At 41.6% G+C, this 15,367-nt stretch overlaps 2 protein-coding genes across 2 annotated transcripts; one reads left to right on the plus strand and one right to left on the minus strand.

The window, feature by feature from the left end:
• Positions 1-2,560: 2,560 nt before the first annotated feature.
• LOC127293900 (probable inactive leucine-rich repeat receptor-like protein kinase At3g03770) lies at positions 2,561-8,632 on the plus strand. Its single transcript, XM_051323607.2, has 8 exons — positions 2,561-3,081; positions 3,872-5,409; positions 5,844-5,977; positions 6,198-6,438; positions 6,534-6,745; positions 6,860-6,906; positions 7,138-7,243; positions 8,030-8,632. Exons 2-8 carry the CDS (start codon positions 4,071-4,073, stop codon positions 8,264-8,266), a joined length of 2,316 nt encoding a protein of 771 aa, XP_051179567.1. The 5' UTR covers positions 2,561-3,081; positions 3,872-4,070; the 3' UTR covers positions 8,267-8,632.
• An 881-nt stretch (positions 8,633-9,513) lies between these two features.
• On the minus strand, positions 9,514-11,176 carry LOC127293901 (small ribosomal subunit protein uS7). Its single transcript, XM_051323608.2, has 4 exons — positions 11,026-11,176; positions 10,670-10,941; positions 9,893-10,096; positions 9,514-9,802 (listed from the first exon to the last, which is right to left on the minus strand). The coding sequence occupies exons 1-4, from the start codon at positions 11,095-11,097 to the stop codon at positions 9,748-9,750; spliced, it is 603 nt and encodes a 200-aa protein (XP_051179568.1). The 5' UTR covers positions 11,098-11,176; the 3' UTR covers positions 9,514-9,747.
• Between the last annotated feature and the right edge of the window lie 4,191 nt (positions 11,177-15,367).

The raw sequence follows: 15,367 nt of genomic DNA on the forward strand, positions 1-15,367 counted from the left end.
CTTGAACCACAACCTTGCGCGCAGAAAACTCGCTAATACGCATATAGTACTCATTAACAAGATCACCGATAATTCAATATACAATCATGCGAATAACGAAAATCATTTTTGGTAAGAAGAGAAGCCAATATTATAGGTGGCACGGTTCTTGCAATGGAAATACGGATCGTACGGCCTCGCTCCTTGCATAATAACGTGAACGGTTAATTTTCTTGAAAGCGCATTTGAAAAACGTACGAAGAGTTCAGTGCTTCGATAGGATGTAATTAGTCATTGTAGAGCCGGGCATGGCTGTCTTGTGAATTACGGTCCAAATTGGACCCACGTCCCTTCACTGATTGCTAATCCTCCTGCCGTTTGGTCATGGACGAGGGTCGCCGCTGCCGTCAAAACACCGAGTTCAATGATGTATGAATGAAATGGTTGTGGAGAAACTCGATTGAGCTACTATCCATTCATGTAAAAAAAGAAAAATTATAGTAATTAGATCTTTGTTTCTGCTGGCATAAATGAACACCAAAACCGAAGCCAAAGTTCGTATCTCAAACTCAACCGAGCAAATGATCGAACAAGTCGTGGGTGTGGCAGTTCGTCGGCGTGTCCAAGAGTGGTCGCAGGACCAAAGCTCGTTCGGCAAGGGTATATACACAAACAACATCGGTAAGATCGGTAAGAGAACTAGCCTCCCACAAGCAGCAAGCAAAGCTTATCACTAGTAGAAAAAGGGCCTATAATTCCAGTTGGTAAGGGCTTTAGTCCCGGTTTTGGAACCGGGACCAACCATCCGGAACTAAAGGCCCTCCCTTTAGTTCCGGTTGTAAAATAAACCGGGATTAAAGGTCCCACCATGTGGGCTGTTAGCGCGCGTCGAGAAAATGACCTTTAGTCCCGGTTTGTAACACCAACCGGGACTAAAGGTTATTTGTTAACTTTTTTAATCCATTTTGTTATGCCCAATTAATTTTCGCTCCTCCTTTTTTTCTATTTTTTTTTCCAGAATTTCTAGTATTTTAGTTATTTAACTAGTTTAGTCTCTAACTAGACTTAATCTCTAACTACACTTATAATCTCTAGTCAAATTATTTACCCGTGGTCCAACTTCCCGCTCGGTCACCCATCCTCCCACTACTCCAGCACTAGCACGCTTAACTTCCAAGTTCCTTTCCCATCCCGCTTCCAAGTGCTTCGCGCGCATGTTGTGATACTAGTATCATATCAATCCTATTAACATGTTGGTTGATGTCACACTTATTTATTGTTCGAATTCCAAATAATTATTTTAATAAACAAAACTAATGACGTAATAACATGTTGTGATAATTATATTATAATTTTATTTTTTTATAAATATTAATTTTTTAAATTTGTATTATAATTGTTCTTTAATATTAATTTTTTATATATTTTTTTGCCAAACTTTGAAAATCAAAAAAATTGGCTTACTTTATGGTTAAGTAATAGTAATCTTTATGCATGATGAAATTATTAATTTAAAAAATTTAAAAATATAAAATCCTGAGTTTCTAGCAAAAACTAAAATCTTCCTACTTTCATATTTTCATTTGGAATTTTGAGAATCCAAAAATTGGCTAACTGGGTAAACCCGGGTGAATTAGGATGTAAATTTTTCCCAAGATGATTTTGATATATTATACGTTTTTTTCGATGTCGTATGCAAAAGTTAATGCGGTTTTACCATTTGTTAAATCTTTTTTGCAAAAAAAGTGAAAATTCAAATTTGTTAATTTTCCCTAATAGTAGGTTGCATAACATACAAGAATCTGAAAACATTTTTTTTCAATTTTCTATCATTTTCTTTTCTATTTTACAGTGTTAAAAAGGCGATCCACGGGGGGGGGGGGGGGGGTGGAGGTGCGTGGGGAGCCAAAAAACCCCAAAAATCCTTTAGTCCCGGTTCGGACCCCAAACGGATCGGGACCAAAGGGTTTCCACGATGAACCGGGACCAGTACCCCTCATTGAACCCGGTTTGGTTCAAAACCGGGACTGTTGCTCCCAGGGGCTTGGGACGAAAGACCTGTTCTCCACTAGTGTGTGGCTTCGAGGAAGGGCGTATGCGGCTGACGGCGAGGAAGGGCGCATGCGGCAGCGTCACGACGATGTCGTCGAGAGCGTCGACGTGGCCGCGATTTCATTTAGGGTTTCTTTGATTCAAAGTATTCGTATAAAAATTGTGTAGGATTTAGATCATATGCGAATTTTTTCTACACTAGTTGTGTGATTCATACGAATATATCCTGTAGGAATAAAATATTAGATCATACCTCCTAAAATATTACTTTAACACAATTAAACACAACTTATCTTACTAAAAAAATTAACTAGCCATCATATCTTAATCTTATATTTTTCCTATTTTTATGATTTTTCTACCCTATAAGCCCGGTCATACTTACTGCAAGCGCAGAAAATCAAGTTGGAGGGGATTCAAGATTATCTTTACTTTCACCCTCTTCCCGCTCCCCGAGACCGAGTCAGAAAGATATTAAAAGCGGTTACCTCTGCTGACGAACAATATTTACTGCTCGAGCCCCAGTGCCCACCGCACCACCTCACCCAAGCTTTGGCTCCGTCCTGCCACCCCCAACCACCGCGCGCCAGTGCCTGCTCCTCCGTGTTGCTCGTGCTTTTACTCCTCCTGCTAAGCTTAATCACCGCGAGGGAGGTCCAGGTCCCATTCGGAGTGAGAAGTAACAATGGTGGATGGGTCGATGCGTTTCAGCTCCATGGTGAGGTAGCGGTAGCTGGAAGCGTTGGCTGTGCCTGTGCTTGCTTGCCCACCGGACACCGGACACCGTCCACGGGCAATTAATCTCGCCCAGTGCAGGCCCGCGCCCGCTGCCTCATCCTGCTTGCTTTGCTTGCTGGGGGAAGGGACTAGCGGGTGATAGATCCCATGTGCGCTGGGACATTCTTCTTCTTCTTCCCCCCACACTTGAAGCAGCGACGGCCGTCTCACCTGCGCCGCCTCTCCCTCCCTTAACTCTCGCCTCTACCTCCTGAACTTCGTGGTGAGCACCTGGTGGTGTTTCTTGGGGAACCCTTAGCAGTCACCAGTCAGGTTAGAGATTTGTAGTTCCCCTGCAATGCAAGTCCAAATGCTGTCGATATTCCTCGCAAAATTTTGTTACATTCCCCTTCCCCTCTTCTCTGCAATTTTATCACCGTTGTTTGTTGTGTGCGCGTGGGTGATTTGGAGTGGTGAAGTTTATGCATTTTCCTCATTTTTCCTCTACCTCCAAACTTAAAATTGGACTTGCCTTCGATTTTCAGTTCACTGCAGTTTTCTTGCCTTCGATTTTGCTCCCTATCTTGGCAAGTTCTCTTCATTTTTACTAGCAAGCTCAGATTTGTGTATTACTTAACTTGTTCATTATTTTTCTCCCTCCAGGATTTTTCTTGCAAGAAGAATTCTCTTACAAAGTCAGTAGTTTTTTTTTTTTTTAAATGTTCCTTCAAAATTAACCAAATAGCCTGAGATATTTGCATTTGAAGTACAGTAGAACGTGTTCAGTTTACTGCAGTTGTAGGTCTACCCTTATTGCAAATCAATGCTTTGCCCTGTAGTTGCCCCAGCATGTCATTTTCCTTGTGGGCTCCCACCAGATTTACGAGCCCGCACCTTCAAATAATTTTTTTTATTGCAAACACATGAAAACTGCTCCGCCTGTTTTCTTGTTCAAACTGGGGTAGAATCTGTTCACCAAAATGAATTTTTTATGGTAAGACAGATAATATGGATCAGATTCTCTGACAGGTTTGCTTCCCTTTTTTTAGGGGAAGACACATTTTTGCCAATTGCCTCCTTTATTTCATTTTCCTCACTTTTTTAGTTTCTTTAATTTCTGCAGGACAATGTATTGAGAGCGAAAAGCAAAGTTTTTGGGCGAATATTTTTTCTGCTGCAACTCTCCATCCTGCCCTCCATCTTCACTCGTTTCAAAATCCTGGCTCAAATTCTGAAACTTTTTGTTGGGAAATTAGAAAGTGTAGAACTAGGAGGCAGCGAATTGAGAAGGGATACAGTCGGTAGCACAAATCTGAGCTCCAATGGCTTGGCAGCTAAATTTTCTTGTCATGGCTACAACTTGTTTGATGTTATTCCGAGCAAGTGAGCAGTCTTCACAGAGTGAGCTGCTGCAGCAACTCAGGAAGCAGCTGGAGTACCCCAGGCAGCTGGATGTCTGGAACAATCCAAGTGGTGACCCCTGCAACACTCAGCCCACTTCAGTGGTTACCGTGATGTGCGAGGGGAATGACATTACCCAGCTCAAGATAGTCGGTGATAGGATCACCAAGCCACCAAAGTTCAGTGGCTATCCTTTTCCCAATGTCAGCCTCTCTGAAGCCTTTGTTATCGACTCGTTTGTTACTACGCTGACAAGGTTAACTACCTTGAGGGTTGTTATCTTGGTGTCCTTGGGCCTATGGGGCCCTCTCCCTGAGAAGATTCACCGTCTGTCTTCGCTGCAGGTGCTTGACCTGAGCTCCAATTTTCTGTATGGATCGATCCCTCCAAAGCTGTCGGCCATGTCGAAGCTTCAGACCCTGACACTGGATGGTAACTACTTCAATGGGACCGTGCCAGACTGGTTTGGTTCGCTCTCGAACCTCACCGTCCTTCGCTTGCAGGGCAACCGTTTAAAGGGGTCAATACCAGCATCAGTTGGTAAAGCTACAATGCTTACAGAGCTAGCTCTTGCCGGCAATAACATCTCAGGCGAGATTCCACTTTTGGTTAGTTTGAATAGACTTGAAATGTTGGATTTGAGGGACAACGAGTTAGATGGAGAGCTTCCAGACATGCCTACATCATTGGTAACAGTCCTGCTTAGCAAGAACTCTTTCAAGGGTGAAATCCCTGAAAAGTTTGGTCAACTGAACAGGCTTCAACACCTTGATCTCTCGTTCAACTTTCTTGAGGGCAATCCTCCTGAAAAACTCTTTGGTCTCCCAAACATCAGCTATTTGAACCTGGCAGCAAACATGCTCAGTGGATCACTTCTGAGTAGCTTAACATGCAGCAGCACCCTGGGATTTGTGGATTTTTCTACTAACCGACTCACAGGTGACCTGCCTGCTTGCCTAAATGCTAATTTGAATAACAGGGTTGTTAAGTTCGACGGGAATTGCTTTAGTGCTGACCCTGAACACCAGCATGAAACTAAATATTGTGAACAGTCTCATAAGGGAAGAAGATCAAGCAAGGATATTGGACTTGTGGTCACTATTGTCGGGATAGTGCTGGTTGTTCTTGTTCTTTCTCTTCTATTAGTGGCATCAAACAGAAGAAACTGTCAGAGAGTTACAGCAGAACAACAGTTACTGCAAAAGCATATGCAAGATAATTCGACTCCAGGAACGTCCTCTGAACTGCTAGTAAATGCAAGTAAGATTGTTCTCGATTAATATTGTATTTATGCATGTGCAACCTCCCTCGTGTTTCGAATCTCCGTCTTACTAGATGTTTACATGTTTGAGTCCATGCTATGCAATTTGGTCAGTTATTTTAATTATTTATTACAATGCATGTTAAGACTTGCTTTTCTGTTTAGGAAAATTTGTGGAATTAACCTTCTTCTTTAGACAAACAAATGTGTGCTTCTTTTAGAGTTTACATGTTTTTTTTAGAGAGAACGTGAATCCACATATTTTTGCATGTAACTCACCTACCTTGTTTCTATTCTGTACTGACTCTGCATTATCATATACCTTGTAACTATATGTTAATGTGCTTCCGCTGAATGGCGTAGTGATGATAATTCCATGTTTTGAAAAAATTCTACGTCGTGTTGAATCATCTTCTACCTCTCTTCATTGCAGGGTACATATCTCAAGCTGTGAAGTTTGGAACGCAAATAATGCCCACACATCGTGTATTTTCTTTAGAAGAGCTCAAAGAAGCAACAAAGTGCTTTGAAAGATCAGCGTTTTTAGGCGAGGGATCCATTGGAAAGGTTTGCTGATTTGTTTATAATTTTTTTATTTAGATTCAAAATTACATTAAATATTAGATTCAAAATATATGTACTGTTCAAAATGTTAACAACATAATTTCTATGGTTTTGTAGTGATGCAAATTAGACAATTCCCTAGCATTCAAGTTCATACAGTCATACTATTTCAGTATTTTTTATGGTCAGCTTGGTTGATACACATCTTTTTCTTATTCTTCAGCTATACAAGGGAAAACTTGAAAATGGAACCGTGATTGCAATAAGATGTTTGGCATTGCACCAGCGATACTCAATAAGAAACCTAAAGCTTCGTTTGGATCTACTTGCGAAGCTTCGCCACCCAAATTTGGTTTGCCTCTTGGGGCACTGCATTGACAGCGCAGTTGATGAATCAAGTGTAAAAAGGGTTTTTCTTGTTTATGAATATGTACCTAGTGGAACTCTGTCTTCTTATCTTTCCGGTAAGGAACTACACCTAAATATGGTAATTAAGGTTATATGAATTGATAACAATTCAATTATTTAATATGTTATTTGTGCATGACTTTCTTTGCAGGGTCCAGTCCTGAGAAAACACTGAAATGGTGCGATAGACTGCATGTGCTAATCGGCATTGCAAGGGCTGTTCATTTCTTACATACAGGAATAATTCCTGGTTCTTTGTATAATCGGTTGAAAACTTCTAGTATTTTGCTTGATGAACACCATATGGCAAAACTGAGTGACTACGGTTTCTCCATAATAACAGAGGAGATATACAAACATGAGGTTGGCTTGCCATTTTAATGAAATATCATCCCATGTTACCCTATCTGTTAATACAGCTTTCTTTGAGGATAAACCATGCTTGTTGTTTATGCCAATGTTTGTTTTGGTTTACAGACAATAGGAGAAGGGAAGAGATACGTGCAAAATAATGCTGAAGAACTGTAAGTCCCTGAAGAATAACATATTGCAGAATATAATTTTTCTACATAGTTGTACATGATAACTAAACAAGGAGTTCCGCAGTTCAGATATAATTCCATGTAATCATATAGTCACCTACCAGTGCACCAACTTTCTAAAATAGATTAGGGAATATGGTTATAGAGTTGAATCATTCTATAAACTGATGATCAGATATGTCGAAATTATAATATCTGTCTATGTTTTTGTAGGGAAAGTTTGCAGGATGATGTATGTTCTTTTGGTTGTATATTACTTGAAGTACTTATGGGCCCAAAACTACATAGAAAAGGAGATCCTTTTATTTTAAGTGAACTGGTACGTTTCCCCCTCTTGCTTTGTAGTAGCACAACTACTTGCCTTTGGAATATGATTTAAATGCCGCTTAGTCGCTCAGATGGATCCCTCCCACCAATTCATGTTTTATCTGTCTTTACAACACTTATTGTGTGTATTTTCCTGCTGTCTGACTTAATGATTTTCTCTGTTCATGCTTTTGTTAGTATCCTGCATTGTTATATGCTTCATCTGATAAACTAAAGAAAACAAAATTCCCTATGGTCTATCACTGTTAGCATGCACATTTGTTTTTTTACCAACATGGCTATAGCACAACTACTTGCCTACCCAAATATGGATTGCTGGGGTGGCTTACATTGCTTAGAGTAGAGATATTGGGAACTGAAAGTATAACATACTCAGTACTAAAATTAGTACACAGCTGATATTCTTTTTTCTTTTTGGCCATAAAATGAGTTTCTAGCAAAAAAAACATGTATTATGAAATTCAGGAGATGCAGTCGCACTATTGAAAGTTTGCCATGTGTAATTCAGCTGTGGACTATTTAATACATGGATTATGGTCAAATGAGCTTTTGATCATTCCTACAAGGTTTAACATGCATTTACAAAAGGTGAACTATTTAATGCACAAACCTTCTCAGCGGTGCTGCTTACAGAGAAACTAATAGGGTTTAGTATCCGGGCTAGTTTGTCATGATCAGCATTTCGGCTAGTAGGGCTCAGACATGTCTGAATGATTTGTGCTAACATCTAATGCCAAAGAGAAGTAATGAACTGAGAAATATTTGCATGTATATGCAGGTTTTGTCTATATCAAGCCAGGAAGAGCGCGAGCGTGTTCTGGATCCTGTTGTGCTTGGCACCTCCTCACAGGATTCGTTGTTGATGGTGGTCTCCATTACGATCAAATGCTTATCCGTCGAATCTTCGACCAGACCTTCCATCGAAGAGGTTCTCTGGAACCTGCAATACGCCGCACAAGTTCAGGCGACAGCGGACGGTGATCAGCGATCAGAAGTTTCCTCACAGGCTTGTTAGCACAAACTGAGCATGGCAGCATGGAGACCGCGATTTAAGGAACGGAGCAAAGATAGCGATTAGTGAGGGACACATGCTCGAGTTAGGATGGCTGTGACCAGGAAATGGCCAAACAAACTGTTTGGAGCAATCCTGCATTCACTCTGCAGAATTTGTATATAAATACAGATTAAGATGGCATGTCAAGTGTCCACATAAGGTGTGGTCACTTGGTTTTGTACTGTAAAACTTTTCTGGCTTGTTTTGTGCATCAAGTGTTGGTGCTTGTATACCGTGTTAGTTTCATCTTGAGAAGGAGCAATTCTTGTACGACTTGGTAGTTTGGAGTGCAACTTGGCTTTCGTCCCGTAAAACTTTTCTCGCTCATGTAGTGTCGGTGCTTGTATACTGTGTTATTTTCATCTTGAGAAGCAATTCATGTACGTCTTGTAGGTTGGGGTGCAGCTTTGCCTTAATCTATTAATTAAGAAGAGTGTTTTGATAAGATCTTTTAACTAAGAGTGGTTTGATAAGATTGTCCGAACGTAAATGAAATACAGTACAAGGAATTACTCTCCCACAATCGGATTTCCTTCTAAATTTTTATGTAGAATAACAAGGTGAGGGCATGGTTTCCTTCTAAATTTTGATGTAGAATAACAAGGTGAGGGCATGCTTGTTGTAAAAAACCTTTGCATTGCGCTCACTCTGAATTTCCCAGTGGCGATCAAAGTGAACGAGGCTAAAGCCTTGCAGTTTGGGATGGCTCCACTCATTTCATCCTCCACCAAAGCTTGATCGACATGCCCGCCCATTGCGTTGGTTGCAACTCGGCATTGCTCAACCAATCTTTTATGCCTTGTCAAAGACGGATGGAGAAACGAATCAACAAAGAGATGGTGAACTCATTTCGTGGTTTGTTTGAAAAGATGGCAAATACCACAATTTGGCCAACCGCAATTTCGCAATCAGTCCGCTGTGCAAACTCTATTTTGAAGCCAAGCAAACAACTTTGCCTTGCAAGTAGGGCAAATTTTCCATACCGTACTGATTACCTCTTGAATTCGATGACTCAGAGGTTTGATATATGCGAGAAACCGATCAGGTACTAGTAATAAAATTCCAGCAAGAAACGAAGATACACATCAATTTGGGTCTTCCTTACTGAGAGGCACTGGGTGGTATTTCGGTAGTTTCATTCATGTGACCATTGACCAAAACCTCAGCATTTCAGCAACACCATATCAAAAGAATCACAGAGCATCTGCTAACGTTCATGATAGGTTGCATCATGAAATGCACCTACAAAGATTAAATATGTAGGAACAGGATTACATGAATCAGTCTCACAAGACAAGCACCAGACACAAGTCTGCCATCTTACATTCCACTAAATGTTCGCGATAAAACGCTAAAACAAAACTAGATATCATCAGGTAAACAAGAACACAGTTCAAAATCTCTCCAGCCAACGCAACGAGACCCTCAGATGCACATCCATCTTAACGGTTCGCCTTGGCAACACGCTCAATCTCATCCTTCTTCTTGATGGCATAGCTGCAACAACCAAGTTATTAGCATCCATCAGTACACATTTTCATTCAGCCAAGCCAGGCAAGACGGGACAAGCAAGAGTTTATGGTATACCTGTTGGATGAGCCCTTGGCGGCATTGATCAACTCATCAGCGAGGCACTCAGCAATAGTTTTGATATTCCTGAAAGCGCTCTCCCTGGCACCAGTGGTGAGCAGGTAGATGGCCTGGTTCACCCTCCTGAGGGGGGAGATATCCACAGCCTGCCTCCTCACAACACCAGCAGAACCAATACGGGTGGCATCCTCCCGTGGCCCACTGCAATCAGTATAATAAGAGTCGTGTCACTCAGAGTTCAAAGTGGGCAAACAAACATATGCATTGGCTAATGATAACAAAGAAAAGCGATCTTCAGCACCAAAAAATCAATCAAATCAAGAACTAGTGCATCCATAGTGCATTCACTAATTCAACGACTAACATGCAGCCTCAAATAGAAGCTAACCAGCTAAGTATGTATAAAGTGACAAATTAAGATCAACAAATGCCATTAATAAGATACTATTTTCCAAAGATGATTATCATTGCAATCTTCAAAGAAAGTAGTAGGCCAGCAGCCCCATACTAGATATCAGAATCGGCCAAAATGGGGTTTAGCTACCATTCCAATCAGACCTGTGAAGCAATGTTTCCAATAACTTAATTGCCCATGAACCTGGTGCTGCTCTACTACTACACCTTGCAATAAACTACAAACGCATGGCCCCAAATAGCGCAAAAAAGCTTTGACTCCAACACAATAACCTGAAGATCTAATACCAGTGGGTGCCCGCAGGCTAACATCACCTAGTAAGAATGCAAACGAAAAAAGAAACGCACGACGAATAATACCTGTTGATGATGGCGTCGACGATGATCTGGATGGGGTTGGAGTCGGTGAGGAGGTGGATGATCTCCATGGTGTGCTTGATGATGCGCACGGCCATGATCTTCTTGCCGTTGTTGCGTCCGTGCATCATGAGCGAGTTGGTGAGGCGCTCGATGATGGGGCACTGCGCCTTGCGGAATCGCTTGGCCGAGTAGCGCCCCGCCGAGTGCGGCAGGAACGTGTAGTGCTTCGTCGCCGTCACCGCCAGGTAGTCGTTCAGCGAGATGTCGTTCACCTGCGCGCCGCCGGCCATGGTCAGTTGTTACCCACCATTCAGATCTAGACCTGCTGCAAGATCGACGGTGTAGCTGATGTTTACCTGGACGTCCTCGAAGGTCCAGCGGTTGAAGAGCTTCACGTCGCCGCCGGGGGCAGGCTCCACGACCGCCATCGTCGCCGGCGAAGGGTTTGGGAGTGGAGAGGTGGGAGGCAGGAGGTGGAGGCGGCGGGCGGGGCGGAGAGGCCGATCCTTATATTGCTGCGAGGGGCTAGGGTTTCTGATCTGACGGCCAGGGGAGGTTGCGAGCGTATCCGTAGGACGGATGGTGAGGATTCGATTCGATCCATTCGCTTGGCTCGACCCCAAACCTAATTCCACCTCAGTCCTAATAACAAAATAGAGTATTCCCGTAACTTTAGAATTTCCATTTGTATATCCCTGAAAAAAAGAATTTCCATTTGTATAAGGACAATGCTGAACGTCCTTCCACTGTGTAACAATATTTTTTAACCGTTGTAGTATTTTTTTCTACGGTAGGAAAATTGTAAAAAACTCGTGGCAACATTTTGAAAAGAACTATGTAGCAAAAAAATCTGAGTGCAACAAATCCCTATTTGTCGCAGTAAATCCCCATCCATCATAGCTAAACTCCGAGATAAAAAAAAGTCAACACACCTAGAATCATGGCAGCATCTCACCCGTGTGTACGCAGTTTTGTAACATTTGGAAAAACACTCATGGACCATCAAAAAAAATCAAGGAAGCTAACCTTGTGTTGGAGCATTGACTTTGTCGAATCAAGCTCGCCAATGACGAATCTGGCTCGGCGGGTGCATCACCATACCACCTCCATCTTACATTGAGTTATATCGGGTGGATACCTTCGATTAGAAGTCCAGACTGAGGAGCTTCCATGGGATGGAGGACGCCAAGGATGGAGGACGGAGGCACATGATGTTGGGATGGAGGGCGGATGTCGAGTACGAACGCGACGAGGCCATGGCTATATGTGTGTGTTGTCGCTCATGGGTTGCGTGCATGATGCTGCTAAACACACGACCCAGAGGATATAATCATTCCATACCTCGACTAGAATGTACTCCATCCGTCTAAAAATACGTGTCTTAACTTTATTTAGATACAGATGTATCTCCAACAAAAATATATCTAGATGCCCGTATCTTTCTATTCTTAATAGGTGATCCCATTTTTCTTCACATGCAGACTATCCACCTCATCAAACATCCTAGACCAATCCTGCAAGCCTCCCACGTCATTTTGGTCAGTTTCAGCTTAGTTGGATGCCATGTCAGCTCCGGCCCGTTTCTTCACGCATCACATCATCAGTTTTTTTCTTCCCTGGAGATCATATCGCAAACGCACTGTCCTATCGTCTTCTCTGCAACACTATTATCTTCTCTTTCCCTCTGTTCCGCTTCATCTCCCGCACTAAATTATTCTGCAAACGAAACCAATGTCATTATCTTCTCTTTCCATCTGTTCCTTTTCATCTCCCCCACTAAATGATTCTGCAAGCGAAACCGATGTCATTTATTCTCCCCCTCATGTTCACCGTAGAAAAGAATACAGGAATTACGATGGAATCGGTATCCCCATAAGTAGTGGAGTTGATCCTTTTCCATTGTCTCCAGCACAGCTCAGTGTTCGTGTCCTTAATCTGGAAATTTTCCTGTCGGAAAGACAACATACTTTGAAGCCACCATCATCAAGAGAAATCTGGAACACGTGATTCCTAACCATTCTATTTGTTCATGTGCTAGATTCTCCTGGCAATTCTGCTTCCTCACCCACGGGTACATTTTCCTGGCTAATCTGCTACTCTCACTCCCCTATCCGGATTATGTGTTTATTAATCCCTGATCTTAGAATGGATTCGTGATTCCTGCCCATTCTATTTGTTCATGTGCTAGATTCAAGATATTATTCAGGTTTAATTGGAAGAAGCTGTCGTTTTTTTTCGTCCGTATCTATTTGACTACAACATGCAAGAACACTGACTTTTTAGCTGCAACGACTTTAAACTGCAGGATACGTGGTCGGTAATGTTTCTTAAAAAGTTCAAACTGGACGGTGGATGATGATAATAGTTTCTGGAATGATGCCCATACCGATCTGCCACCTCCATTTTCTCAGGTAAGTTTGAATCATATTCAAATAACCAGATTTATGTGGTATTCTACTGTCATTTTCTCTGTTGTTTGCAGGCAGAAAATCTCTACAAAATTAGCCAGATGAAACTACCATGTAATTTCTCCACATTTTCCTTGAATGTTTATGTCGTATATGTGGCTGGAGCTCACCGGTTTCATTTTTTGATCATACGAATGACATGAGTCAGGTTGAGTTGTTTGTGACAAACATCACTTATAGGAATGGCTAATTGAATAGAAATATCAGGTACTGCTCTCTTAAATTTTGTAATTGATTTTGTCCTCCTACGGTGCTAGCTGGAGCTAGCTTATGGCAACACTTCTCGTGGTCTTCTTACTTACAACCTATGTATCTCTATATCATGATTTGTGATTTGTGACCACCGAAAATTTGGTACATTTACCTACAATTTCATCGTGATATTGCATGATGTGATAGATTAGATAAGAACTGATGTTTTTGGATAATTCAGGTTAATTACGAAGAAGTGCCCATTTGAAGAAGTAATGTACTTCACCGGAAAAACAAACACAATATTTAATAGACGCGAATGGATGCAGTCGGACATCCACAAGATGTGTTCTCCTTTTCAGTTTTGTCAAATGTCTGCATAATTCTACGTACACTCACACCTTTTGATGTACATAGAGGTTATATCTGATAGCATGTTCAGTCAATTCCAATATACTATTTAGGTCATCATCCATATGTTGTTCAATTCAGATAAGAAATTAACTGTTTCTTTGGTTTAGTATGGTGAAAAATGATGACAAGCTAACCTTCTTTTTAGTAAATGAAAGTTGCAGGTCTCTTGCGATCTGTGAAGAAAACAGCGAAAATACATATTTTATAATTTCCAGCTTAATATATGTAGGTGTTAATGCCTACTTGCAAACATCATAATATGACTGGGAGATTGTCCCTATTTCCATGCAGAGCTCTCAACATTTCCCTTTCTTTGTCCTCTAACCTATTCACATCCAGTTGCAATCGGATAATTCAAGTTTATACTCTTAGATGATTAACATGTACTCTTGCTAATACAATAGGCTTGAAGGTTGCTATATACTTTGTCTCTTGCTCATAAAATCATACTTTACAATCAGTGGATAAATTCCCTCCCTTTAAATTTTAAAACCAATTTGGCATCCTATTTCTTATACCTTAAAAGTCACCTAAGAATTCCGCAGCAACGCGCGGGGTGTACTCTAGTTTAGACAAAAGTGAGACTCCTACTTTTAGATGGAGGGAGTAGGATTTTCCTTTGAATAATACTACCTCCGTCTCAAGGAATAAGACGCACACTTATTCTAAGACGAACTTTAACCATACAAATTGAGCAACAAAGTCTTGATTATATTATATGTAATTAGTATCGTTAGATTCGTATTGAAAAATACTTTCTGATAATGCTAATTTCACACCGACAATCTTTATATATTTAAAATAATTCATGGTCAAACAAAAAAACATGTAAAAAAAGAACGCCTTATTCCTTGAATTGGAGGGAGTAGGGTTGTACTAGTTTTTAACACGTAAGATAAACAATGAACCACCTGAGAAATATTTGCATGTGTCTGCGGGTTCTGTCCATATTAAGCGAGCAAGGGTGCAAATGTGCTCTAGATCCCGTTGTGCTCCGCACCCTCTCCCATGATTCGTTATCGATGGTGGTCTCCATCACGACCAAATGCATATTCGTTGAATATTCAACCAGACCTTCAATCAAAGAGGTTCACCGGAACAAACAGGTCTTTCCCGGGTGACTGTTGCCATGGCAACAATCGATGATGCGTCTCCCAAGGGCCACATGGGAAACTGTGTGTGTGGTGTGCCCTTCTTCTCCCTTATCCTCACGCTCCTCCCCTGTTTCATGTTTCAATTGGCCATGTTTTCCTTCTCCTACCTCCAGACTTGCCTCTTTGGCTGGGCTTATTTCTAGCTTTTGGACTTAGCATGGAGGTGCGACGACGAGCGATGGACTTAGCTTGGAGGTGCAAGTGCGCATGCGAGGATATCCATGGGTGGTGGCAGAGGACCGACGGAGCCTGAGCTTCAAACAAGGCAATTCTGGCGGGCGGCTGTGGTGGCGCCTTCTTTTCTCCCTCCGTTATTCCTAGTTTCCGACAGCTAAACAACACCCATGGGCTGTCCGTCGACCGTGCCCATGGGGACCGTAAGCTAGCACAACCCTCTCGATAATAGATCAGAAGTTTCGTACATATGAATTGGCTAATGATAACAAAGGAAAGCAATCTTCAACACCAAA

Source organism: Lolium perenne, chromosome 4 (assembly GCF_019359855.2).
Source record: "Lolium perenne isolate Kyuss_39 chromosome 4, Kyuss_2.0, whole genome shotgun sequence".
Taxonomy (NCBI): Eukaryota; Viridiplantae; Streptophyta; class Magnoliopsida; order Poales; family Poaceae; genus Lolium; species Lolium perenne.